The 26,125-nt window shown below is 37.8% G+C and overlaps 3 protein-coding genes and 1 long non-coding RNA gene across 4 annotated transcripts in view; 2 read left to right on the top strand and 2 right to left on the bottom strand.

Annotated features, from left to right (window-relative positions):
• LOC107989813 (uncharacterized) overlaps positions 1-2,931 on the top strand; it is a 14,948-nt gene extending 12,017 nt beyond the window's left edge. Inside the window, exon 4 of the long non-coding RNA XR_001761338.2 lies at positions 1,073-2,931. This is a non-coding gene — a long non-coding RNA (uncharacterized LOC107989813). The remainder of the gene's footprint in view (positions 1-1,072) is intronic.
• Positions 2,932-11,507: 8,576 nt separating this feature from the next.
• Positions 11,508-17,434, bottom strand: LOC103391782 (uncharacterized protein CXorf21 homolog). The gene is made up of 2 exons (XM_008328187.3): positions 17,186-17,434; positions 11,508-16,368 (listed from the first exon to the last, which is right to left on the bottom strand). The coding sequence occupies exon 2, from the start codon at positions 16,365-16,367 to the stop codon at positions 15,429-15,431; it is 939 nt and encodes a 312-aa protein (XP_008326409.1). The 5' UTR covers position 16,368; positions 17,186-17,434; the 3' UTR covers positions 11,508-15,428.
• A 239-nt stretch (positions 17,435-17,673) lies between these two features.
• c9h13orf42 (chromosome 9 C13orf42 homolog) lies at positions 17,674-22,353 on the top strand. The gene is made up of 4 exons (XM_017040096.2): positions 17,674-19,413; positions 20,098-20,242; positions 20,554-21,870; positions 22,247-22,353. The coding sequence occupies exons 1-3, from the start codon at positions 18,991-18,993 to the stop codon at positions 20,796-20,798; spliced, it is 813 nt and encodes a 270-aa protein (XP_016895585.1). The 5' UTR covers positions 17,674-18,990; the 3' UTR covers positions 20,799-21,870; positions 22,247-22,353.
• On the bottom strand, positions 22,169-25,890 carry rnaseh2b (ribonuclease H2, subunit B). Its single transcript, XM_025064101.1, has 11 exons — positions 25,498-25,890; positions 25,143-25,211; positions 24,292-24,396; positions 24,022-24,098; positions 23,782-23,896; positions 23,636-23,700; positions 23,454-23,559; positions 23,167-23,248; positions 22,894-22,939; positions 22,612-22,689; positions 22,169-22,331 (listed from the first exon to the last, which is right to left on the bottom strand). Exons 1-11 carry the CDS (start codon positions 25,559-25,561, stop codon positions 22,221-22,223), a joined length of 918 nt encoding a protein of 305 aa, XP_024919869.1. The 5' UTR covers positions 25,562-25,890; the 3' UTR covers positions 22,169-22,220.
• Between the last annotated feature and the right edge of the window lie 235 nt (positions 25,891-26,125).

Raw genomic sequence — 26,125 nt, 5'->3', positions numbered from 1 at the left:
CTCCAATGCCAGCTGGACCCAGGCCCGTTTTAATAACAGGTCTGCATTTGGTCTTTTCCCAGTCCAATTACATAAATTTAAAGACATGAACAGAATACAGCATCCTGGGGACACTTGTGTTTGTCTAGAATGCGCCCACGTCACCTGATACTCTGATGATGACCCATGTCTTAGTGACTCTGTGTTGTCATCTGTGGCCACTGTCAGTCAATTGTTATTAAATCCAGAGCGATTGAGTCCAAGCCCCAGATCATGGCGATGATTTATAATCTGCCAAATACTGAAATGTGTCTCAAAGTTATTTGCTTTGTGACATCACAAAACTAGTAATTATGATAAACCTACTGCCCCACACTGGGCAACCCTCCCCACTCCCCCTGTACTGTTACTTCTTCCTGGAGGGATGACTTTCACATCAGTAGCTTTTGAATTTGTATTGTTAGTTTGGTTTAAAAAAAACATCTGATGGAGTTAGATTTATTGCAAATCTTCAGCAAAGTAAACAAGTTTTCACTCAGATTTTATTGAATAATTAATATTTGCTCTGAATCCAGAATATTCCACTCCAGGTCCACTATCTAACTACTAACTAACTTTCATACATCCAGTCTTGCAACTAACAAAATTAATCTCTGGCACTTACTTTTGGGTTGCAACCTGTTCCTTGAAAAACACTAGTGTATGCCTGGAACTTTGAGCAGCGATAACTTCGTGACAAAAATGTTTTACTTTTAGTATTTAAGACGAACTGCTGTGTGATTCAGACAATTTGAGTCAGAGCACCTCAGTCGTGCTGCAGCCTTATGTGGTGAAAGCAGAACTTTAGTTCAAGGTCAGAACCAGTGAGGGTCCTGAGAAAGTAAGAGCTGGATAAAAGAGGGAGGGAAAAATCCACTGTTATAACAATCCCTGGAAGGTGACATGTTTATTGTTTCTCTCCACCTTTAAACCTTAAAGACTTGAAAGAGCGTTTCATCTACCACTGAGGAGTTTTTTCTGTCTGTGTGTGTGTAGCCTGAGACAAGGTGTGTTTTCAGAATAGAAAGTATTGTTGTGTTATGTACTTCTGCAGCAGCATACGTTTCCTGGAGGCTGATCATACACAAATGAAACTCTGAAGTTGCCATGACCCAAGAAGACAGCTCTTTGGCAAATTCAGCTGGAGACCTTGAGAGACAAGTGTAGAGAAAAACAAAAGGATTTCTTTCCCTTTTTTCTTTACCCAACACTTGGGGCCACAGACACTCCAAGGCAGGTCTCAGAAACTTAAGAGGACAACTTTGTATGATTCAAGGCTTTGCATTAAATGGCTTCTCTGGAAAAAGTCTTGTAGCGCATTGTTTGTTGATTTGTTGGGCGCTCTCCTGGCGGTTACCATGGTGACTGCCTCCATTTTCTCTCTGTGGCTGCTCACATAAAAGGACGACGTCCTTGCCTCCTTAATAGTTACAAATTGAATACTGCACTTTCCAAGGACTTGTGTTGCAACTTACAGCAGAGTGAAAGTGTGTGTGTGAGAGAGACACCGCGTCGCAAGTGTCTTTCACTTATTATGAAGATTAATTTTCAAAGCTTTCATATTCAGGACATTTTGACTCAATGGTGTCAATTTTAGAAACATCTGGGTTTTAGGGATGAGGTGAGAATTGAGTTGGTGTCGGGCCAAGGGGTTTCTTACATTTGCTAAAAGACAGGAGTGTGTGTGAGGTATGAATTTACTCTTTGGTTACCCACCTTTGTCCTTCCAGATGTTGATTGTGTTTCAGTAATTATAAACTCTGTGTGCTTCAGGTCGGTATCTAAAGAAAGTTTACACTAGATGTCCTTGCAGCAGATGAAACAAAGAAAAAGGTGAAGGACTTTTTTTCCATGCCTAATTTATTATAACATTATAGTCCCTTTTACTTTAGCCACATGAGAGAAGAAAGACCAAACACACAAGAACAAGGGTCTCAAACTCCAGACCCAGGGCCCACCTCCAGCCCATGAGCCCCCATCATCAGGCCCATTACTAGATGTGTATAAAAATTTTCTTTTATATTATTATTTAATTTTCTTTTTTCACCTATATGGTGCTTGATCGTTTAATTATTAAAAATATACCTTTTGTACTACTTGTTTGCACTTTAGTATTATCCAGGTGGATTTTTTTAAACCCAAACTACCTTTTCTTATCATTTTTGTTTCGTATTTATTTATTTTTTATTAAACATCAAGGGTTAGGGTTAGTCAGGGTTTGTTATGGTTAGGGTTAGCTGCCTCAGAAAGAAGTGGAGTTGGACATTACCTTTGTGAAGTTTTAGTTAATACAGAGTTGTATGGTGCTTTGGCACAGTTTGGCAAAATCTGTACTGTAAAAGCTGAGATTTTTCCTTTTTTTTAATGAATGACAGAAAACTATAATCCTTCATTTGCATGTCCAAACAGCTACTTAATGAATTAATCGAATTATTTGATTAACCACACATTATATTAACACAATAACTATGGCTTCCATACTGTAGAACTTAAAATCTCATTTGAAACCCATGAACCGAGAGAATCGCATTGATGTCAACAATTCATGTCAAGTGCTCCAGTCACCATTTCTAAAGAGGTAAAATCATCTGACCCAGAATGACTGAAAATTAGTTTGTTCCAGTGAAGATGCACCGATCCCAAAACTTAATTAAAATACTATTATTTGTACTAATCCAAAAGTAGTTACATCGAGGGCAACTGAACTCCAGTTTCCCTGGAGTTATGCAATTTTTATTAAAAGTACATTTTGAGACAATTTAAATCTGGATATTTCAAGGATTTTTGCCAGGACAAGCTACTAATTTATAAACTTTTATGTGATTAAAAATGTTCTATGTTAAAATAATAATTAATGATGTCCAAGCTGAGAAAAGCTGTGTGAATAGAAGCATGTGTGTCAAAAAGAAAGAAGAAAAACAAATTTTGTCTAAATGTGCAAATTGAAAACAAGGTTAAAAATTTAAAAATAAATCAATAAGTTGTATTGTTTTATTTATTCGTTTTTAAAAGAGACGGCAGTTGAAGGAAGAATTATTATTATATTATATATATATTAGAATTACTTTTTTAACATAACCTTAACATATGAGTAATTATCAGCTTTTAATAAAAATGTCTGTCAACATAGAGAATTTCAATTTCATGATAAAATTCGTGCCTTGATGTTTCTTGATTTTTGTAGTTTTGATAAGAAATAATGATTGTTACGTAAATAGAAAAACTCACCTTTCAACTGCATTGTTACTGTACAAACAATGCACAGTTTTTTTTTGGGGGGGGGGAGTAAAATAAGTCATTCCCAAACTAAATGTCTAAATATCATACCATAACTGTAAGCAGATATTTTGACATAAAAACATTGGAAAATAACACAGATGGGTCAAACCCTAGTAGCAGTTTGGGGTCAAATTTCTCTGAAAAACAGGAATTTGTACCTAGGACCTTTATAATACATCATTTTGAATTGTTTATTTAATATAGTTAAACATTTCCAATGATGGTGTGGGGCCACTTTATTACCAAGGTTTTGGTGTTGTAGTTTATTAAACACAATCAATAGGTTCTGGCTAATCATGCGATAGCTTTAAAAAAGAAAAACTTTGAATACGTTTAGGCAAGTAACTTGCAGAGAAATACTCACATAAATGCCCAAAACATAGCTAGCAGTTAGTCCAGATGTAGTAAAAAAAATTTAAAAAGTACAATTTGGTAAAGTACAATTTAAATTTTGCCCAGAAAAAAATTAGAAGTTAGTGTAGAGGTTAGCCTAAGATGAAGAAGTAGATGAATAGGTTAACTGAAATTTTAATAGTTATTAAATTCATCCATCATCGTCCGCTTATCTGTGGCCGGGTCGTGGGGGCAGCAGTCTGTGCAGGGACTCCCAGACTTCCCTCTCCCCACACACTTCCTCTCTTCTGGGGGTTCCCAAGGCGTTCCCAGGCCAGCCGAGCAGCATTAAACTCCTGGGTTATTAAACCAGTCAACATAAAACTAAACCTTGGGGGGAAAAAACGGTGCTAGTCAGAAATGATCTAATCACTTCTTACAGCATAAACTGTTATACGTTTGATAAAAATAAAAAAGTGACCTAGACATAAGGAGGAAAAGGCAGAAGAATATGAATCATATTTGACAAACAATATACAGACAACCATACAGCCTACGTAGGCCAGATTATATTGGTCTATTAGACTACATAAAAGAGCTCTTTTAGTAGCTGAAGCTACAAATCAGATAGACCTAAGGACTAGTCAAACAATTTTAGCAATTAGATTAATAATCACAATGATAAAAGTTAGTCAAAACAGAGCTTAAAATGTATTTTGTTTTAAAAGTTATTAGCAAAACAAACTGCCACAAGACTACATTAAACATTATTATTAATTAATAATAATATTAGTAATAATAATAATAAGATAATTTTGCCTAGTAAAACTGATTTTAGGTTAGTTAAAATAATCAACTATTTTACAGCAGTTCCAAAAATAAAAAGAGGCCAGAGATACGGGGCAAAGGGATACTTTGAAGAACGACATTGTTTACTTCAGCTGTGAACATCTCACTGATGTGGGTGAACAGCAAACACACACACAATATAATTGTCCACTGTCATTATATTGTTCAAGGTCGTTGTTCAAGGTTTATAAATACAATGTTACTGAGTTCAAGACTAACAAAGCAGCAAATTCAGAACATGCAAATCAGTATTTTTTATCTAATTCCAGGGTTTATTGCTTTAAAATTGATTTTACATGTGCTATTGAATTCCTGCATTTTTTTATTTCCCACAGTGATAATGGTGGCTTTTCTACAGTAAAGATTGATGTTGTTATCTTTGTTATTTGTATTTAATCAATTTTGTCTGCGTCATTCATCAAATAGAGTACAGGCCTTTGACCTCCTTGTTTTAGAATGAATAAGTACAAAGAATTACTCATAAGAACATTTTTTACAAAACTACACAGCGTAGACAATCAAATACCTTTTTTTTTTTTATCAAAAATATTAGTGAAACTGAGTTTGATACCCTTGGACTAAACCAACATGTCCTCTCCACTCAGCATAAAGAGTTTAAACCATACAGGTCGGGTTTTAAAGAGGAGCTAAAGAAGGAGGGCCGTTTTTTGCTGCACTTTTATGGATCAAATAAACCTCTTTGTAAAGGCCACTAGACCCCTGTATTCTGTTGCCAGATGTGGGCCGCATGATGATGCTGTAAGTTCCTTTCCTGGTTCAGAACAATCTCTTATGTCCATTGTGAACAATTACAACTTTCTTTTGACCAATCAAATACTGCAGTTTTTTAGTCCAGAAAGGAAGAGATCATGTTTATTTGTATGTATGGATACATTTTGTTACATCCATATTTCTGTCTTAGTCCAAAAACGCTAATATTGTACAGAAGCATTTTAGAAGCTGAAGCAGCTGAAATGGTGATTGTGAGTTTGGACAGATATTTGCAGTGAAGAGCCAGAGTGACCAGATCTGGGGCATGATGCCCTTCAAGCTACAGAACCAGGCCACACTCCAGCTGAGGGGAGTGTAGGGAGTGAGGCACCAACAAAAAACACCTGTGTGTTAACAGTGTTTTTCACAGGGTGTTTTTTTTTCTTTTCTTACAATTATCTCCAACTGATGGTTAACAGCAGTAGGTAGTGGCTGCAGGACGGATTAACATGAACATTTGAGAGAAACGAGGTGAGAGTTTAGGCAAAAAAATGCTCAGATTTGACTGGTCATGTTGATGTTTATTTCACAAAAACAATGTTTTAGCCTTGACAGAGATGGGAGTTGAGGCTGTGGGAAACAGTGCAGCCTTGGTGGAGGGTTGTGATCATTTAGATCTAACTTTTGTTTGATGGTTTGGATATGTGATACATAACAAATGTATTTGCCCACACAGTGGGCACTTGGCTCCACCTGTGGAAACAAACCATAGGCCTTCGGCAGCCTAACATTGGTGTCATATCTCAGCTGTGTTTAGGGCCAGATAAATAAGCCTCTGTCATTAAGATAAAATGTGTGCTCTAAGAGCTTTACTCTATATGGTTCTATTTCGTTTCTTAGATTTGACCCCCAGACCAAATAAAATTGGTCCAGATAATTCTGCAACATCAGCAATAATGCAAATCAAGAGAGCTCAGTCTAGAAGAGGTTTTTAGAAAGTTTTAAATTATTTTAAGTGTAGTGCATAGAATACCCTTAAATGAACTGTGACTATTTGAAAATCTTTTTTTTCAGTCTCTATCCTAGGGTCATAGAAAATATATGTACCTGTGATCATACACAAAGATGCTCAAAATATCATAAAAACTGCTGTGCAACATGAGCCAGCACCTTATATTCCCTATATTCAGTTCAAATGGTTGTCTTCTATTTGAGTCCACTCCAAATTGTTAAACAAAGCAAATTGTGTTTGCACGGATAAAACTTAAGGTTTATTTGGAAGTAACAAAACCTCAAACCTCTATCCTTGGTTGTTTTGCGTCCATCCATTCTTCACCACATAATCCTTTTGCAGGGTCACTCAGAAGAATGGTTTGGTGGGGAGCTGGAGCCAATATTGAGCCACATGAGGTCAAGAGAGCATTTTAAGTGACCCAATAATATAATATATGTATATCTTTGGTATGTAAATATACAGATATACATGGGGGATAATGATGTCATTATATTGAGGCAGTGAGTGGCAGAGTATAGAGGCGGGAAGCTGCGGTTGTAATGTCCTTGTTGCGGGTAAATTGTGTGTTGAACATATGCCACTGGGACATGAAATAATTAACCAAGGTTGAGTGGGACCCTGGTGGGCGGGGGGTGTGCAGAGTGAACGGGGAGAGTGGGGTGGGGTAGCAGAAGAAGACGAAGGAGAAGCTGCCAAGGTCAAACCCACAAGGGTGTGTGTGAGCACGAGCAAATGTATCCATTAGATCAAATGGGTTTCACTTCATCCAGTCTCATCAGTATTTAAACCAATGTCACTGTGATTTCACTGTGTGCGAACAGCCGCAGGATGTGACTGGACACATAAAACACCCTTCAGACATAGCAGCTATTAAAATGCAGATTGCATCACCTGACCCATCGATGAAAACCTAATTTATGCGCCTTTATTATCATTGTTTTTACCTCCATTGTCCTACGCTTCCGTCTACTACTTAACTTATGTTCCTATGAGCTGAACATAAGTCAAACGATGACATGATGTGCTTTTACTATGGATGCTGAACATGTGAAAGCATCTCTGTGTGTATGTGTGTGTGTGTGGGTGTGTGTGTGTGTGTGTGTGTATGTGTGTGTGTGTGTGTGTGTATGTGTGTGTGTGTGTGTGTGTGAAGAGCAAAGTAAAATACAGTGGGTATGTAGAGGGAGTAATTTACGTCCCTCTTATCTCCTCCTTTATTGGTCTCACAGTGACTACAGTATGAATAAATACAGTAAGGAAAAATAACCAGCACACGGAGGACAGGGTCATGTTTGCATAAGGAAATAAATTATGGGGCTAATAACAAGCTTGGCACGGCAGCAGGGAGGAGAGGTGAGGAAAAGGAGGAGGAAAGGATGGGAAACACAAGGTGGAGTAAAAAGATATTGTTGGAATTTTCTTTTCAAGATAAAAATGAAGGATAGGTGAATTTGCATGACGAAAAGCTGGAGGATATTTTACTTTAATACTTGTTTCTATAATCTCCTGATCAGATCATCATCTGCTTTAGTTTCAATTTTTCTGAGACCTTGTGCTGGTAAAAAATATCCTTTTAGGATGTTGGTACGTAGCTTTTATGTTTTCCAGCGAAACTGAGTCATGCTGTCTGGCTCTGCTTTTTGCGTCAGTGACACTTAAGTGATTTTAGATCTGTATTACCTTGAAAATGCAATGTTTTCTGTATTTTCTTCCAATAATGGTCATCATGTAAGCTTTCTGCTTTCATCAAGTGCTTTTTAGAAATTGTTTGTCATCATTCAAAACTTTTTTTGTTATATGATCATTGTATATCAAATGATATAACTGAATTACTAACGTGATATTTGTGAGTTGCCCCTCCCTTTTAGAAATGCTAAATTAAAAGCAGAACTTTTAAACAGGGCTGTAAAGAATTGTACTCTGCTCAGACTTTTTTTATTATAGTATTTCACTAACAAGACAAGAAACTAAGGAAACAAGAATAATTTGACTATTATTATTGAATTACTTGAATTGAACTACTTGAATACACACATAAACACAACTAGACTACACTGCACTATAGTGATTCATTCACATGAGAACAGAGTCTTTTGGGGACTTAGAGACATCTTTTAAAGCTGAATTTAAATGTTTTGGCCAATCATAAAAAGAAAACAAAACAATAACCCTTGGGATGGCAGGATATTTGAGTCGTATTCTGACTCACAAGTTGTGGGTAAATAATGAAACACAGAGAGCTGAAGGTTGGTGTGACAGAACTGTGACAACGGAACAATAGTAGACTGTAGTAATAAATAATGGAGTCCATCCACACAGATCAAGGATGTTTTTGACTGAAACAAAGAGAGTTTACAGTACTGTGTGTACTCAGTGTATTACTGTAGGAGAAGTGATGAGAGTATGTCTCTCAGCTGGAGCATTAGCTTTGAAAACCATCATGCTTTCTCCTGTTTCAATCGAATCTTTTCTTACCATCTTCTTTTCTGATGTCCTCACTTCCTTTCTTTTCCTTTTCAAGTCCATCCACTGACCTTGCTTAACTGGATAAATTGTGGCTGCATACCATTCTGCCTATCTGTCTGACATTTTATTTGTACCAGTTTAATTTCCCTTCTCTTTTCACACTCTGGCTCTGTATACATGTTTGCTCTCACCAAGGCCACAGCCTGGCTAAATGCCAACACGGCTTGTTGAACTCACCGTTTCTAGGAGCAGATGTGTGGGTGAGGCTCCTGAAGACGTATGTCTTCCTTTACATATCAGACTATTAACTCCAGCTCCATCAGATGATCAGTCTACTTCAATGGGTCAGGGTGAAGAGGATGTGATTTCTTGGAGTTACAGGGAACCCCATTCGTCTTTAGTTCCCCAGTGGGAGAAGGGGATGGGGGAGGGGGGTTAACCCTGCTAAATTATATCAAGTGATTTCTGCTTTTGCTTTTCCTCATTTTTACATTTTTAAATTGGATCAAATTTTAAGGTCTGTATTGTGTTATTGGTGATGGCTGAATGTGTCTGGTGCTGTACCTTGAAGTATCTGTAGAACCTGATGCCAGTCACATCTGATGCCAGACTTTTAAAAGAAATCATATTTTCTTTCAGCCTTTTTTGTCTTTTTGGCTATTTAATTTGGCTTTCTGCTTTGTCCTTTTTCTGAAAGTTGCCTTTTCATTTATTTGTTTATGTTTTTAGATTATTACATTTTTTACAACTCTTTTTTGGCCTTTGAACACCTCTGAATCCTAACTATGTCTTTGTGTTGGCTTATTGAAGTTTCATAGGCAGCAGCAGCATTAACTCTCCTAACATTCAGAGGCAGTAAGGTGGATTGAATCAGAGGTATACTTATACTCCGAATATATTTCTAATCATCAGACATCATGGTAACTTCACTGACATGTCATTTCTTTTCCATTGATCTTTAGATTTTTTTGAGGACATCAAATATTTGCAGCTTTAGAAACGTTTAACAGAAACCTCTAACACCTAACATGATAAGGGATATTAAAATGTTGTATAATCAAGGTTGACACATGTGAAAGCCAATTTCTTTATATATATATATATATATATATATATATAAAGTTATGGCAAAATCAGAATTAAATCATTGTTGTCAACTACTTGGGAGGTCAGAAGTGGCCCACAGGCCGGAAGTTTATTTAGAGCTATTCTTAAACAAATATGCTCCAGAAGTTAAAGCTTCTGCTTTTCGCCTTTTTGAATAATTCATCAGAGATAATTAATAATAATGAAGGTGAAAACAAAGTTTCCAACTAAGCATCCACAAGAATTACAGGAAAAGTATTAGATCTGAATAACAATTAACATAGTGCAAAATTATAATCATTATAATTATATATTTCATGAATGTAGCACTTTTTATGGTACATACTGTGATTTAAGGTCTTCAGTCATTGATTGTTTTTAAAACATTGACTGTATGCATTGTGTTCGAGGTATCACATGTAGCATCTGACCTCTGACCTAAGGCTGGTAGTGTAAGGCTGTAGCAGGTCATGCAGGAAGGACCTTGATCATGTTTTAAATGAAGGGCTAAACAGTGAAGTGAAGCCATAGGCATGACATGGGGATAGTCAAACAATTTCCAGATGTTAATGACTTGGGCATACACTATGAAAAATAGCTCTATGAAAAATAAAACTATAAAAAAAATAGGTTTTAATTCAGCCCAGCAAGTCAAGCTAAAAAAAAACTAAAAAAAAATTAGCTAACTAAATATTATTGTTACTATTAAAGTTTACACAATAGGATAATTTTTGTTCGTTCGAAATATTTTCAAAAGCCAATTACTGGTTAAATACTCAATATACATTTCTTACATCAATTCTAGCCAGTTGGTCTGTTTCTTCCCAGTTGGTCGTCATACTTATTCACTCTGCGTGCTGCAATATATAGTTTCCACATTATGTTCCCCCAGCTCTGCCCCTCTCTGCCTCTCAAGGTCTTTCTCAGTCTGCTCCGGCTTTGCCAAGGTCAGCTGCTGCGCTGCAGGCCCTCTGCAACCTTGAGTGGCTAACTGACCGGGAAATGTGTGTTCTCCTGTTCCACCACCAACGGTACACATCTCCGTGTCAATCAACCACAAGCTGGGAGTAAGGGAGGGAGGAAGCACTGCCAACAGTGTTCCAACTCTGTGGCATTTGGACGTTGAGTCATTTCAGTGAAACTAAAAGAATTTTTCTTTGGTCAAAGAAGCCGAGGAGACTGCGAGGGTGGGCCAAGTATAACTGTAGCTTTGGTGACATTTTTGAAGAGTTGCTTTAGACCTAAGATTAGAAGTAGATTCTGATCATAAATTAGGACTAGGATTTGATTTGTTGTTGCTACATAAACAGTAATCTCATTAGGACAAATACCAAAGCATTTTAAAGTTACTAATATTTTTACTGACATGTGAAATGAATGACTTAATGGCCGAGATCATAAAAGTGAGTAGCAGGATAAACAACAATATTTCATCTCAGGTTCTTCTCACATTTATCAGTAGCTCGGCATCTTTTGAATTTCCAACCATTCCCACTAGTACAGTTTATTTTTCTTTTATTATTATTATTATTATTATTATTATTCAATTACATTGAGTACAACTATACTTTTGTGATAGGTTTATTTAAAGCTTTATTCTTTTTATAGGAAAGTCATATTATATCATTATGTCATGTGATTTTTGGCTAGTTTGCACTAATATATTTAAATGTTTAGCTCAAATTACACACATGGATACACATTTTATGGTAAAATCGTGTTTGTTTGTTTTATATTTATCATTTTTGCATTTTTTTTTTAAAAAAAAGGTCATAGTGGTCTTTTTATTTGGTATATGTTTATCACAGTGCGATCTCCTGTGAAACGTGTGTGTTGTGCATGCTTCTTGGCAAGAAGTTTTTTAAGGTCTGCCTCAGAAGTTTTTTTTGTAACTGGCTGTATGTGTGGGACCACATACTGTGTATTGTTTTTCTTCTTCTTGTTGTACTTGGTGACCTTGAAAACCAACACTATGAGTGGTGAACAGTTTGACCTCTCCTTTACGATGCGGACAAACTGCCAAGAAATCCATTATGTCCATATTACTCACTCACTGTTCACTGGAATCTCATCAGACAGGAGTTCATAGGTTGAAAGTGACAGACTAAAAATGTGGGCACTGTATGTTTACATGTCTGTCAAAGCCAGAAAGGGCTCAAAAGATCTTGGCTCTGAAGAGGCCTTGACAGGCTGTGATAGGGAGCATTAACTCCCACGGTCACAAAGCAAAGAGAAATTCTAAGTAAACAGTATGACTGTACCAATTAACAAGGTTATGTACAAAAAGCTTATTTTTTAAAGAAAGGCAAGTCACTGAGTTCTACATAGCATTAAAGCCACAATAGTGAGATTGTATCTGGGACCTTGGCTTTGATATGAAATCTTGTGGCCTTGCTTCTGCCGCCCTCCATGTTAAAAGCCCTTTGTGATGAGGAAATTACTTTATGAACCTCGGAAAAACACTCCAACACTTCACCATCTCCCTGTAAGTTTTATTGCTAGGCCATGAAAAGTGTTTTTTTATTTCTTTTTCTTTTCTTTTTCTAAATCACTGCAGTCTGCTTGTTCTCAGCTTTCATTTGGCGACTAGTCCATCGGTGTTTAATATCGGTCTCCCTTGTGTTTCACAAAAGACAGAATTATTGACTTGAAAACAATAGACCACTAACTTCATACCCCTGGGGCAACATTTCATGGTATTTATATATATGTGGCTCACATATTTTTGTAATGGCCAACTTTCAGTTTTTTCTACTCATACTTTTAGTAATATTTTGGCTTTTTGGGGCCACCTTGCTTCCTTTTTACGTCAACAATTTTTAGATTATTATTTTTATATATACATATATTATTTTAAACCGGTCTTATGTTACATTTTTCATTTAACCTCTAGCATTTTTGTTTTATCTATTAAATGTTTACTAATTGTGATTAATCCTTTCTTTTTTTAATACATTTTAGATCACATGTAACAACTTTTTGCCAGTTCAGAGCTAAAATTAGCTGCAATCATGGCTAAAGGTTTGCTCGTTATCTAGCCTGCTGATTTTCCGGTGGCTCTGGGCTAGCCTTCATTTGACAGTTGCATTTAAGAGTAACTATGTTTTAATGTAAGTTTACTTTTGGTTTGTTGTTTTTTGTACTTATTCCTGCTCAGCTTTTAGTTGTTTCTAGGTGAACTTTATAGCTCTTTATTTTCTGAAGTTTTGTTCTTATGTAGGTGCTTAGCAGCTAAATAGTTAACAATTAGTGTTTTTGCTTTTAGTTTTTTAAAATGAATTCCAAACTTTTAGTTTCATTTCATTTCTTTTTACATTTTTCATGATGTAAAGTTTTTTTCTTTAGACCTTTGCATAGTACTAAAAAAGGAGGTCTGTTTTTCTTCTGTTTTTTTTTTCCAAGGTCTGTGGCTAGTTGGGTTTGAATACACTCCCACAACTTGGCATTGTGCTAATGATATTTATATATGAGTCTGTGTGTGTGTGTTTTTATTTATGTCTGAAGGACCAAGTTTCTTTGACATGTACCTGGACTCTGAAAATCTGACAGAGGCAGAAATACCAAACATGTGTCTCAATGGCCTTGAAGAATTTACAGGGCTTCAATCTCAGTAAACAAGTTTTTTGCGTCTCTGAGTGGACAGGAAGTGCGAGAGACCTGATCAAACAGAAGGCCACGGCTCCGTTGAGTTGGAATGGAGATGAGGGACTTTTGATGCACTTATAAACAAGAGGAAATCTAGAAAAATAACAAGTCCCTGCCAGTGAGCAAGTTCAATCATTCACAGCTTGTCTGTGCCTGTGGCTCATGTATGATGTGAATACTCCAGTAGAATACATCGTCCTGAGTTGATAGCACTATCACAACTTTGAAATCTGTTTACTAAAGCTGAGGAAACACTATCACAAGAACAAAGTCATATTCATGACTGGTTCTCTAGAGCCTACGAGCGACAGATTTACAGCACGTCTTAATGACATCATAGATTAATAGCAGCAGGACACAGGTGATATGAAGTATTAGCTGAAAGGGACAGATGGTGAGTGGAAGGAGGAGGGGGAGAAGGAGAAGACAAGAGGTGCAGAAGATTCACGTCAAAGTCGTCAGGGTTAACGTTAAGGGGAAGTTGCTTCCCCCTTGTGACTATTTATTGAACTGCAGGCACCATCATCAATACATCACATATATCTGAGAAGAATGATTTTATTATTGTTTGACTTTTGGGGGACGGGGTCAAATCCTACAATTAAAATATGGATGGATGGAATAAAGATGTCTGAAGTTGCCTTAGAGCCAGCCATTTAGTCAGTACAAGTGTAGATTTCCACATACCTTTAAAAATTAGAAACATGAACATCTATATTCTGAGCTTGTCTACGCACACACTTCAGGATGTGGATTAGCATTCCTTTTGGAATATGATCGTCCTCCTGGTTCATAGCAACAGGATTGAGGTTTTTTTTTCTTTAGTTTCACTTCTACTTTTAGTTGTATTGCTCTATTTAGTTTTCACGTGTCCCACCCAGTATTTGTCTTCCAGGTGTATATTTCCAGGTGCTGTCTGTAAATATACACCTCACTTCTTCTTTTTGTATTGCCAGTTTGTAAGCTGTGCTTTGTTAGAATGAACCTTTTCTCCCGTGTTTCCCCAGTGACTTCCCCCTGAGCAGACCTTGCCACTGGTTTGACTTTTGATCCTAGTCTGGTGATTCTGTACCATAGCTGTCTTTCTTTTAGCCTCTGTTTTGACCTGCCTGTTTTCATGACCGTGAGAGCCCACCACTTTTGTGCCTCTGACCATCTCCTCTCTTTCAAACACTATCTCCCAGCTGTCCCTCAGTTGATAAATCCTATAAGCTGGAATATTTTAAATTAAGAATTTTACGTTTTGTGTTACCTAATTGTTGTTAGATGGTTTCTGTTGCGTGATACCACAACGTTGAAATCAGCCAATTCAATTTTGCACCCAGTAGCCAACAGAAGCAGCCGTTAAAAATCCAAAATTAACTGACTTGACTTGAATTGACTTCACAGCCTTTGAATTTCCTCCAGGTCTTTATCTTCAGTTCTGGAGGTTAACTGCTGGATACAAGCCGGCGTCTCCTTTAATGAAAGCCCTGCTCTGAATGAAACCCTGTGATTTCCAGGGTGCCGGCGTAGGTACTGTACTTACACGAGTGAACTTTGTATTTAAGGTGAGCAGAAAGAGAAGAAATATGTGGGAAATAAATAAAAAAAAACCTGGTGTCAAACTCCACACTTCCATCATTCAAGACAGTGAAGGTCAAACAATCTGAATGAAAAGAGGAATTTAAACTCGCAGAAGAACTTTATTCTACTGAAATACATTTTTAACTCAGTCTTTATATTTCTGAATATAAATGACAAAGTTCACCTGCACCGAACAACAAAGAGATATTTTACAGCAGCAGTCAAATAATAATCACATATATAAAACTTCCAGGCCTCGACCCAGACAACAGTGTTTTGAAAGATGTCTGTGAGAAGTGAATGTGCTTTGAAAACGGGAGAAAGTTGCAGTTCTTAGTTTCTGTCTTGAATGTCCTTGAGGGGGAAAAACAACAGATAATTAGAGCACAGCACTCATCACTTCTTATCTGTGGTGCTGAAGTCAAAGAAGGAACAGATGATTTGATTCATGAGTGAGGAGTTACTCCTCCTTTCTCTGCGGGAGCTGTTCCATGCATGACTCATTTGAAATCTGCAGAAATGGAGTGCTGATCTCACTGGACTGCACGTCTCCTGCAACCCGCAGAAGACAACTGAGGACCATGTCCTTGGTCAAACCGGCCTCCAGATTTCCCTCCCGACTCAGCTTCATGGTGATCTGGTCCACACTGGTAAGAACCACCTCTGACCCCAGCAGAGGACAAATAGGGCCTTGATCTGAATGTTCTCTAGCCATGTTTTCCATCATGTACTGCTGGTACAGATCCAAGAGCTTCTGCTCCAGATAGTGGTTGAGAAGGGAGTTGGAGAACGGACCCTCTCTGCCCTGGAATAAAAAACTCCGGTCACGGGTGCTGCCTTGTCTCAAACGACTAGAGCTCCCTCTCAGTTGGTTCAGAAGGGCATCATGGGACGTTCGCTCCAAGAGAGAGTCGTCCACATCTGAGGGAACATCACAGGACTGGAGGAAGGGACCAGCAGGTTGGGCCTCAGTGGTGATCCTCAGCTCAGCATCATTGGCTGATAGAGGAAGAACCTGGTCTCCTCCAATGTGGAGGTCACTGTAATTTTTACAGATGCTCTGACAAAAAGAGGGAACCAAGAAAGGAACGTCTCCTCCAGCAGAGCCACCCTGAGCTGGGATCTCTATTTCTGGAGAGATCTGTCTGCTGGTTGGATGAGATCTGGAGGGAAACACCTCAAGGTGAGAAGCACACACCTGTGATGCTCTCCTGTTGTCCTGGCTGCCGATCTGCTCAGGGGAAGTACGATGAATGGTGAGCCCTTGTCCAGCGGAGACTGACGTGAGCGGGACAGCAGGTGTCTGGAGTCCATAGTTGCTCTGTAAAGTCTTTTGATGACCAAAGTCGTTTAGTTCTTCATCAAAGGCCATGCTCAACAATCTGCCTTCACAGAGCATCCTAGGAAATATAGAATTGTACTATTATTGGATGGTTAAGCCAATAAATATGTAGGCTCCGCTTGACCTCAGGCTTTTTGTAGCTTTTAGTGCTATTTACTTTATTTATTTGCTTTTTATTTTGTTATTAATGGCTGCATCTTTTGTTTTTTGATCACTTTGGTTACCACATAGGTAGGTTTACCATGTGTCTTTTTTTCTATGCGACTTTCTATGCAACTTCTAGACAAAGTTATATAAAGTTATATAAAATCTAGAGTTATAAAACTTGGTGCTCAATCTCAGTTTCCTTCTTTTTCTTCTTATCATAGCAAAAATGTTTCCCACCTGTCTGTAAAAGTATAAAATATGACCCAGTACACCTACACACAACCTTTCATTAATATCCAGTATTCATCTTCTTCTGGCTGTTCCCTTCAGGGGTCACCACAGAAGATCAACCACCCCCATGTCTTTCATCCAGTATATTCACTGTCTGTCCTCATGTCCAAACCATCTCCACCTCTCCTCTCTAACTTCATCTAACTGCTGTCTAATAAACCCATTAACGGTTTCAACTTTGTTGCTATCCTTCTGTCCTATGAGATGTTAAATCAACCACCCACATCCGATGTTTTTTTTTTTTTTTGAGTCATACATGGGTGTTTTTGTGTATTCTCACAAACATCTTTTTATTTCTCAATTTTTAAGTAATTTTTAAGTAGAAAAAAATCCCAAAACTGAAAAAAATTATTCACAGAAAACACTTCACAAATGTATGTTAAAAATATATAAATAAAAAATGTTCATATCATTATATCATACAACATTCATCCTACCTTGAGTTGGAGTCAGCCCTTCTGGTTGCTGGTTTTTAATTCACTCGTCTTACAAAAACAATAGACGGACAAATTGCCTCTCTGTGGCTCTTTACTACAACAGTTATAAACCTGAAGCTGTTGTAAACGAGGAGACTAGAAACTGGTTGATTTGTAGTTTGAAAAGAGGAAGTAGGAATGTTAGGGTTTCTTTGTTCTGTAAATAGTAGTTACAGCTGATACCAGCAGAAAATGACACCAGCCTGTCTCCATTAATCAGATGCTTCCTTTAGGTGGCGCTAAAACAGGTCATGAGCTGACCTTGTCCTCTGCTGTTGTACCACCAGCCTTCATGTCTCTCATTGTGTCCAGGAATCTTCTCTGGAATCTTTCCCTTTTTTTCTCTCATCCCTCCATCTTTACCTTCCAAAATCTTTTTTTTTGTTCCTACACATTTAGTATTTATTCATATATATATAAGGTCTATTCAAGTATTTATTCATATATATATAAGGTCTGTTCCCTGGACTGTTCTAATCTATTTTACAGCTCATGGTTGAATTTAGCTACTAAACTTCAACCTTACTTTTTCTTTAGGAAATAACAGGTGTTGCCAGGGTTTTTCTGTGTAGTTGTGTTTCTCTGTAAAAAGAAACAGATTTGTGAGAGTGGTGCGTTTGAAAGCAGAACAGAAAGTCATGAAGTGAAATATCATTTCTACATGTGCATTTCTGTTATTTTTGTTTTGGCCAAAGATCACACAATGACCTTTGACAAGCCCAGTTCTTGTTCTTCTTCTGTCTAGGGTTTAGATGCTTGTATTTCTGGAGAGGTTCTTCTGTGTCCTTACAGCCCTAACAGCATGAAGACTTTGACTTCATGCTCGGTTGCATAACCGTGACTCACCGTTTCCTCTTTTCAACCATATACCAGTTGAGATAGAAAACCACAGCAAGTCTTCACTAGACCTGAACAATGATGGAAACCCTGTATAGTGATCAAGTGAAAGTAGTTAAAAATAAATATAATATTGATGTTCTCAGCTGGGATTTGTCTGTGAGGAAAGTACCTGTTCTGAGTTCATAGTTGAACTGCTTCAGCTTTTCATGTTTGTCCTTTGTTTCCACCAGGGAAGCCCATTAATAGAAGCAATTGAAACAGGAGAAAAATCTGATGTATAATTGATAAAGACAGGAGGGATGCTAACGGCTCCCCTCAATGTCCGCCATCCCCTCAACGACTCGAAAATAAAATTAGTTTTATAGGAGCTGCCAAAAAGAGTCAAGAATGACATCAGTGTAGACAACTAGGAAGTGTGTGACATCGGAGGAGAGACACACACTTTATTATTTTTTTGCCAAAGAACTATATTTATGTTCTACATGTAATATAAATTTAGCAATTTAGCCTTATGAAGCTGGAGTTTCCCAGACTGTTGCGTGGCCCACAGTGAGTCGGTGTGTAAACATGAGTCAGGATACAGTATCCGACACAGGGCTAAGGTAATGGCATCACCCAGTCTCAGGTTACAGACTGGTTGCTACAGCAGAGTTGCTGAGCAGCATCCGATAACATTCAAAGACATGTTGAGGACAGGTTGGACAGCAGTAACAGTGTCGGGACCAATTCAGCACCGTGGACAGCGTCTTGTACCGGTCAACAGCTACAGCTGGTTTAATGGTTGCTTCACCATTTTGTTTGTTTGAAACCTTTTTGAAATCGAAATATTTGTTGATGGATGAAGAGGTGGACTATGGATGGACACTTCACCAGCACTGAGGAATCTGAGGTCACATCTGTCAGCCTGAGAGACTCCATTTGAAGGAATGTTCAGGAAAATTAACAATGCCTTCCGTCCCAACCATCAAGGACAGAGAGGGTGGGATGGTAGCGGTGGTGGTGGGATTCGCTCTGAGCATGATTACCACAATGCCTGCACTGTCCGCCTGGTCCGCAGTACTTCCATGCTCGTGGTGGGCGAGAAAACCCAGACAGCAGCCGCAGGCTCCACTTTAAAGCGCAGCAAAAGTACAGTGAGCATTGAATCCACCTTGTACTACTATCAGAGGCAGGAGGACCGGATATGGCTCTACTCCCATCAACAGAACTGTCTGGAGTACCTGGAGGCACTGGTGGCTCTGAGGAGACGCTACACAAAGAGTGTGAGCGATTTGAAAAGTGCAGACGCCAAGGCCACAGTGTTCTATAAGAAGAAACCTGCACCTCCACCACCCAGCAAGGAGGCCAAGGTAGGAGTGCAGCAGGAGGAGTCACCAGCTTTCTTTGGAAGCAACTGAAACTGAAGTACATTAAGTGGCCTTTCTAAGTAATTGTTGTAAAACCTGAAACACATACATTATATTTGTTCAGATACAATACAACCAAACCAAACTCCCAATCTTAAATGTATGTTTTTCTGTGGTAACTTTGGTAACTGTGTCAACTGACCCGATGAAATCATTTGTCAACCCCAACTGGGTTCCCAACCCATGAGTTGTCATCACTGCATTAGGTTCATGAAGGAATGGACAGTACAAACATGTTTAAAAGTGTACCAGAACTTACTAAGATAGTGATAAAATCTATTGCATAAATGATTTAAACATATATATATATATATATATATAAAGTAGCTAAATGTTAGCCAAAAACAATTAGCTTAAGGTATAACTGAAAGTTGGCCAAAATAGCTACATTTGCTACGTAATGGCTTTTTTGTTTTAATCCTAAAAGTCAGTTTGTGTCATGAACCAAAAAATAAATAAATAAACAAAAAGGATAATTTTTTAGTGTAGAATTGTATTGTAAAATTAAATTTGCAAATGTCAGACTTCAGATATTAAAGTGGAGATGTTTTTCACTTTACAAACAAAACAATGTTAGAAGTCTTTTCTTATAACACGGACGAACATTCCTCATGTTTTTACCCACAGAACCACAGAGCCAAACCCTCTGCACCTCCTGTCCCCACGGAAGAAGACACGCTGCAGTATTTTGATGCTGTCATCGCCAGCTGTGACAACGAGCCCCTGCGTAAACCTTACATTGATGATGGACACGCAGATGTGGATTTCATAGGTCAGTTTAAGGACAATTACTTATTTTTAGTGAGTGTTTTGCAAAAGCCTGTTGTGACTCTGTTCCCCCTGCGTAAACCTTACATTGATGATGGACACGCAGATGTGGATTTCATAGGTCAGTTTAAGGACAATTACTTATTTTTAGTGAGTGTTTTGCAAAAGCCTGTTGTGAGTCTGTTCCATATTATTTTATATATATGTATATATATATATATATATATATATATATATACATATATATACCCAGGGGTAAAGTTGTTAGAGCAACAGCTTTGAGCCTCTGACTCTGACTTTCTCTTCCACACACAGTGGCCTCCAGTTCAGCTGAACATGACCTCCACTCTAACTGGGTGTTACGGGTTCCTCGGGTCGCAGATGAGTCAAACCAGACAGCAGTTCATCACGGTGCCAACGAAAAAGCCACAAAGAAGAAAAACAATAGTGGATCTACCAGCAGCAGACTTCGACTTCAGAGGAACCCGATCCACCTGCCCAAAGTGGTGGAGAGTGCATTTCAGACACTGCGCTTCAAGCCCAAATTAAAAAAGCAGTGAAGCTTAAAAAAGACATTTGAAACCAGAAGTACTGCCTCCACTTGGACAAAGACCAGGACAGTTCTCTGTCCAGGCGATTACTCAACTGACGTTGAAGCTACAGCACATCATTTAAATAAAGCAAAGAAAAAGTGTCAATCCCTCAGGGTTTAGGAGTGACCACAGTCAGGTCCCACTGCTAACATAAACATTAGCCTGCTAAAATTAGCTGTCACTGGTTGTACAAAGCGAGGGTTGATACAAATTGACTAAATTTAAGCTCTTACACATTTTTAATGGATTGCAGCTATTTGTTTTCATTTTGCCTAACCTTGGAATTTTTTTTGTTTGTTTTCTATATGAAAGAATGTATTTACTTATTCATTTGAAGTAATTAATTTGCTTTATTAGTAGCTATTTTGTGGATATACCTTTGACAAATCTTTGCTAAGTTTTGATGGCCTTTAGTGAGTTTTACTCTCTTTTCTTTTAAACGTCTTGCCATTACTTTGCTGCTAATATGTTTTGGTAAAGGTTTTCTTTCATGGTTGATTCTTTGCTCTTCTGGTTAACTGAAAAACATTTGTTAGATCACATTTCTAAGGTTTTTAACTGGTCATTTATGCTAAATGTTTTGATATAATTTATGGTTGACTTGTTGCCTTTTTTTTACAAGGTCTGTTGTCTGCTCATGGTTTATTTGTTAACTTTTATATATATTATGGTTAACATTTTAAAAACCCTATAGGATGTAATCATTAGTTATCATACAGCAAGTGTAGGTGTTTTTTAATTTCAACTATTTCTTTTACAAAAATGGCCATAAAAGCATTTGTTTTACTAGTACAGCTCATTTATATCTCAATAGCATTGGTAACTTTGGTTGACAACTTTTGAACTGTATTTCTAGATATTTTGACAATACCCTTACAATTTAGCAGCTCATGTTTGCCATTAGCAATGTTGTCACTCTGTATTCTTTCATCTAAAGTTATTTCTAGGATTTAAAGCTCATAGAAAGCTTTAAGCTGGGACCTGAGCGTAACAAATGGAGGTCAGCCAGTCATCTACCTATTGGCAGCTCTTTAAACAGGTATTACCCACTAACATTTCCTAAATGTAATCAAACAGGCAACTTTCCTTCATTAACAGTTGAAGGTTCAGACCTGCACAGGCTGCACATCTTACAGGCACTGAGGTTCAATGTCAAATTTAGAAAAGTGGCTTCACATAACAGTTATATTTATGAGTACAATACAGAGCTGAGTAGTTTAAAGTAATTAATAAATAAGCTAAACCATTATGGGCAAGTTAGTATAATTTACTTCTCCCTTAATATAAATATATATATATTTTCCATTGTCATGTTTTAATTTAAACTCTCAATCACATGAGATTGAATGTGTCTTTATTATAAATGCATGGTAACAAACTATACAATAATCACTTATTTTCTGCTTTGGCCTTAGGGCTGAAGAAAGACGACATGGGCTTCATGCCGGTCCTGTCCACCTTGGCCAGACTTTTCTGAGCAGCCGTCATCTTCTTCGGCGGCTGCAACAAGACGATGTAGAAGGTAAAACAAAATCAATAAGATAAAAAGGAGACCTTGCACACAGACAGAAGGGAATGGATTACATTTCTTGAGCAAAGACTCAAGGAGAGAAAAACAGATTTGTACACAGTAAAACCCACAGAGATGTGAGACATATGAAGTCTCACATCGGGAAGCTGGAGGACAGGGGACCATGAGCAGGAAGAGCAGAAACAAACACACAAGCTTTGTTTAGTATAACAATGAGGATTTCAGTGGAATTGTTTGGTAGAAACTCACTTTCCGTGCAAAGTCTGAACTGTTGAATTTGGTGTAGTCCTCTCCGGCCTCTACTGGTTTGTCTGAAAGTTTTCTTTTCTGCCAAATAAGGAAGCAAGAAAAGCTTGTCATCACACCAGAGGGACACCACCAAACCATAGGTCACTGATTGACTTAAAAGCAGATGGTATTTCAACTTGGCAGCAACAAAGTGAAATGAAAGTGGTGCAAAAACTTTGTATCTGCATGTAGATGAAGACATTATTTAACTTTACTGCACTGGGTGTAAGGATGGAGACATACCTTAGAGGGAGGTTCTGTCTCTTTTGGACTTGTGAGCTCTGGTAATCTGTGAAGAAGGTGAAAGAGCTGTGATTGTATTTCCAACTCACCCTATTCTCTTTCTTTACTGTGACACAAATTTTATGAGAAATTCCGCTTTTTTTTTCACAATCATTTCTTAGCACGTCCAGAAAAAATCTCAGCCTTTCACTTATTTCTTGCTGCTCATTCACAGCCAATCACGCAATTATGATCATTTATGTGTCAAAGGTGTTAAAAGACTTCTGAACGTACTGTAGGTGTTTAAGGAGGGCTTTGCTCAGGTCTTCACTGATGTACTCTGATATCAGGCCATGGGCATAACGCAGATAGTCCTCTGTGTCAGGGAGAAGGAAGAATTAAACTCACTTATAAAAAAGAAAATAATTTGCATTTCAAATATTTTATGGTTACAGTGACAGAACATGTGTGACGTAGACGACCAACGTAGACAAAAACTGCACGGTAGCACTGCCATCTAGTGGCCTCATTAAATTACACGCAACACAAGAAATAAAGGTTGATTCAAAAAGCTGGCTTACCTTCCTGATAGTCTGACTCTAACTTTACTCTGACATATGTCGTGGACTTGACGCCTTCACCCACTGAAATACCTTTATTCTTTAGGGCAACGACTGTTCTCTCCACCTGTAATAAAAAAAGTCTCCATTGTGTAAAACTGAAACAGCATGCTAACACAGCTGACATTAAGAAGACTAAAAACCTTTTTCTGTAACCAGATCATTGTCTTCTCTTGACTGTAGCGATGGAACTTTAACTCCCCCACCTCTGCAAAAACAAACACAGGCTTAAGTAAGAAATATTTACACAATAGTTGGAATCATCATCAGTCTCAAATGTAAACATTACCCTTTTCTTCTGCAATGTGGTGAAGGGAAGACAGGGACCGTGTGCAGGTCATCAGCCTGGGGCATGCTGGGAAGTCTTCGTCCATAACAATTTGATCCACAGGCTGGAACTTTCCCTGAGGTTAAAATTAGAAAATAGATAAAACCATGAAAGAGGTTGGTTCAGTTGAGACTGTTAAAACATACAATCATGTTCTGGTGGGGAAGAATTTGAATCATGGTAATTAAAAAAAAGAAAAACCTCTTTTCCAGATTTGCTCAAATAAGGCAAGATGAGAAAAAGAGGATCCATTGGTGTCACAAACAGGAGTCTTCCATCTGTATAACAAAAATATTATTAAAACACAGAAGTTTACTTAGACTGTGGTGCAGTTCCACTGAAAAGTATGTTTATTTTTACAGCACTTAAATTATTTTTCTACACTGATCAGCGTTTTTAAGCATTGTGAAGTTCATTGCAGTGAGTGCAACGAACGTCACAACGTGGGTCCTGTTTGTAATGGAGACCAACCTCTTTGTACAGTCTGACCAACAAACCAGGAGTGGAAATCTTCCTCAAAGGCTTTGACCTCATACAGCTCTTCTCCTGCACTCAACATGTACAGGGATGCTGCATCTGAGAGATTGGGGGGGAAAAGAGAAAGTGTGGCACTGTTACTACAATGTTTACTATTTCATTCTCCACATTCAGTGCACCTTCAGTGACATTTGATGTTGACAGCCTAAAACAATCCATTAACTGACTTTTTATCTTTTACTCTGACATTCCAAGGTTTAGGGATACCATATGCATTTGGCAGCAAATTGCACATTTATTTAGACTATAATTTGAAATATTGACAATGTTGTGTTTTTTTTTCAACTTATATGATGTAATTGTTCTTTGAAATTAATTCTTCAAGAGACAACTTCAGCTTAATGTATGTGAATATGTGGTTTCTGAAACACTACATTTATGTATTTGCTGTTTTGTCAAAGAGATAAATTCCCATGGCTCCAGATATTTTATTCCATGAGACAACTGACGATAAATCTGTATAAGTAATTAATACACTTCATAAACTAATGTAAAGAAAAACAACTGTGTTGATATACAACATATGCAAGTGGCAGTGATGCTCTGCAATCACTCAAAACGTGTCTGCAAAATGCAAGTAAACATTTATCCGATTTAAGGTTTTTAGTGTGTAAACAAAAAATTGGTTGTTTTAAGGTTTAGGTAACCCTAGACTGGAGATTTGATCAACAATTATTCATAGCAGTCCCCAAGCCCACACATCACTGAAACAAATTACATTGTTATATTGTAAGTTTTTTATTGCAGAACTTGACAGTGGTATGAAATGTTAGAAAGTGTTAGACCTGTCGATGGATTCCTTAATTTGATAAAAGTTGATTCACTGTCGCAGACCTGTGTGTTGATGGCGCAGTCTGTGAATATGGAGACAAGCGTTAGCATCACAACAACTTATTTCCAGCTCAACACAAGTGTCATCTCTGAAAGCAACAATGCTCCCTGCATACGTTCATGTCACACTGAGAACATGTGTAAGTCAGAAGTCACAAGCACAGGCTTTTCTAGCATTGTGTTATTTTTACTAAATCAATATGTAGCTCGCATGCTAGCACTAACTTAGCTTGGAAAACTTTGCTATCGTGTCTTGTTTGTAGCGTGTTAGCATGGTGAGCTAACCCTCACTGCTGTTTAACAACAGACCTGCAGCGATGACAACCCAGCTGTCATTGTCTACGACAGGCGTTCGCTTCTTCTTGGCTGTCATTTTGTATGATTCTGCAAAATGCGGATATCTATCAGCGTAAACTTCTTCAAGTGTAAATATGGTTTGTTTTTTTCAAGATTTCTTGTTAAAATTTGAAATTGTGTCGTTCTCCTACCATGCAACACGAGAACTCAGAAAACCCGCGTATTAACGCCGGCGTATGTTCCCACAGGGGAAACGAAAAAGAAAACATACATCGTATTATCACTCTGTTGTACTATATATATGTATTTTTTTGACAGAGATTGCATAAATTTTCTTCTGAAGTAATGTTTGAATATCCCAGCAAGAAATTATTACAAATTGTGGAAAAAACGATACAGTCACGTATTTAATATCAACCCTCTTTACTTTTTCAGTGGTACAGTCCTTGCGGCGCCGAGGCCGTTTTATTGAAGTTCATCACAAACACCACAAGATGGCGACCAAGAATTGTAAGTAAACTGATCTAAGGGAAACCGTTTGAATTTAATTGTACTGTTTTAACTGTCAGAAAAAAACGGAAAAGTCGTTTTCATCTCATTACACAAAACATACCGACCATAACCTCAGAATTCTGTCTTT

Source organism: Cynoglossus semilaevis, chromosome 16 (assembly GCF_000523025.1).
Source record: "Cynoglossus semilaevis isolate Cse_v1.0 chromosome 16, Cse_v1.0, whole genome shotgun sequence".
Lineage (NCBI taxonomy): Eukaryota > Metazoa > Chordata > Actinopteri > Pleuronectiformes > Cynoglossidae > Cynoglossus > Cynoglossus semilaevis.
Note: the sequence above shows the minus strand (reverse complement) of the source record. Positions and strands in the feature narration are given on the sequence as shown.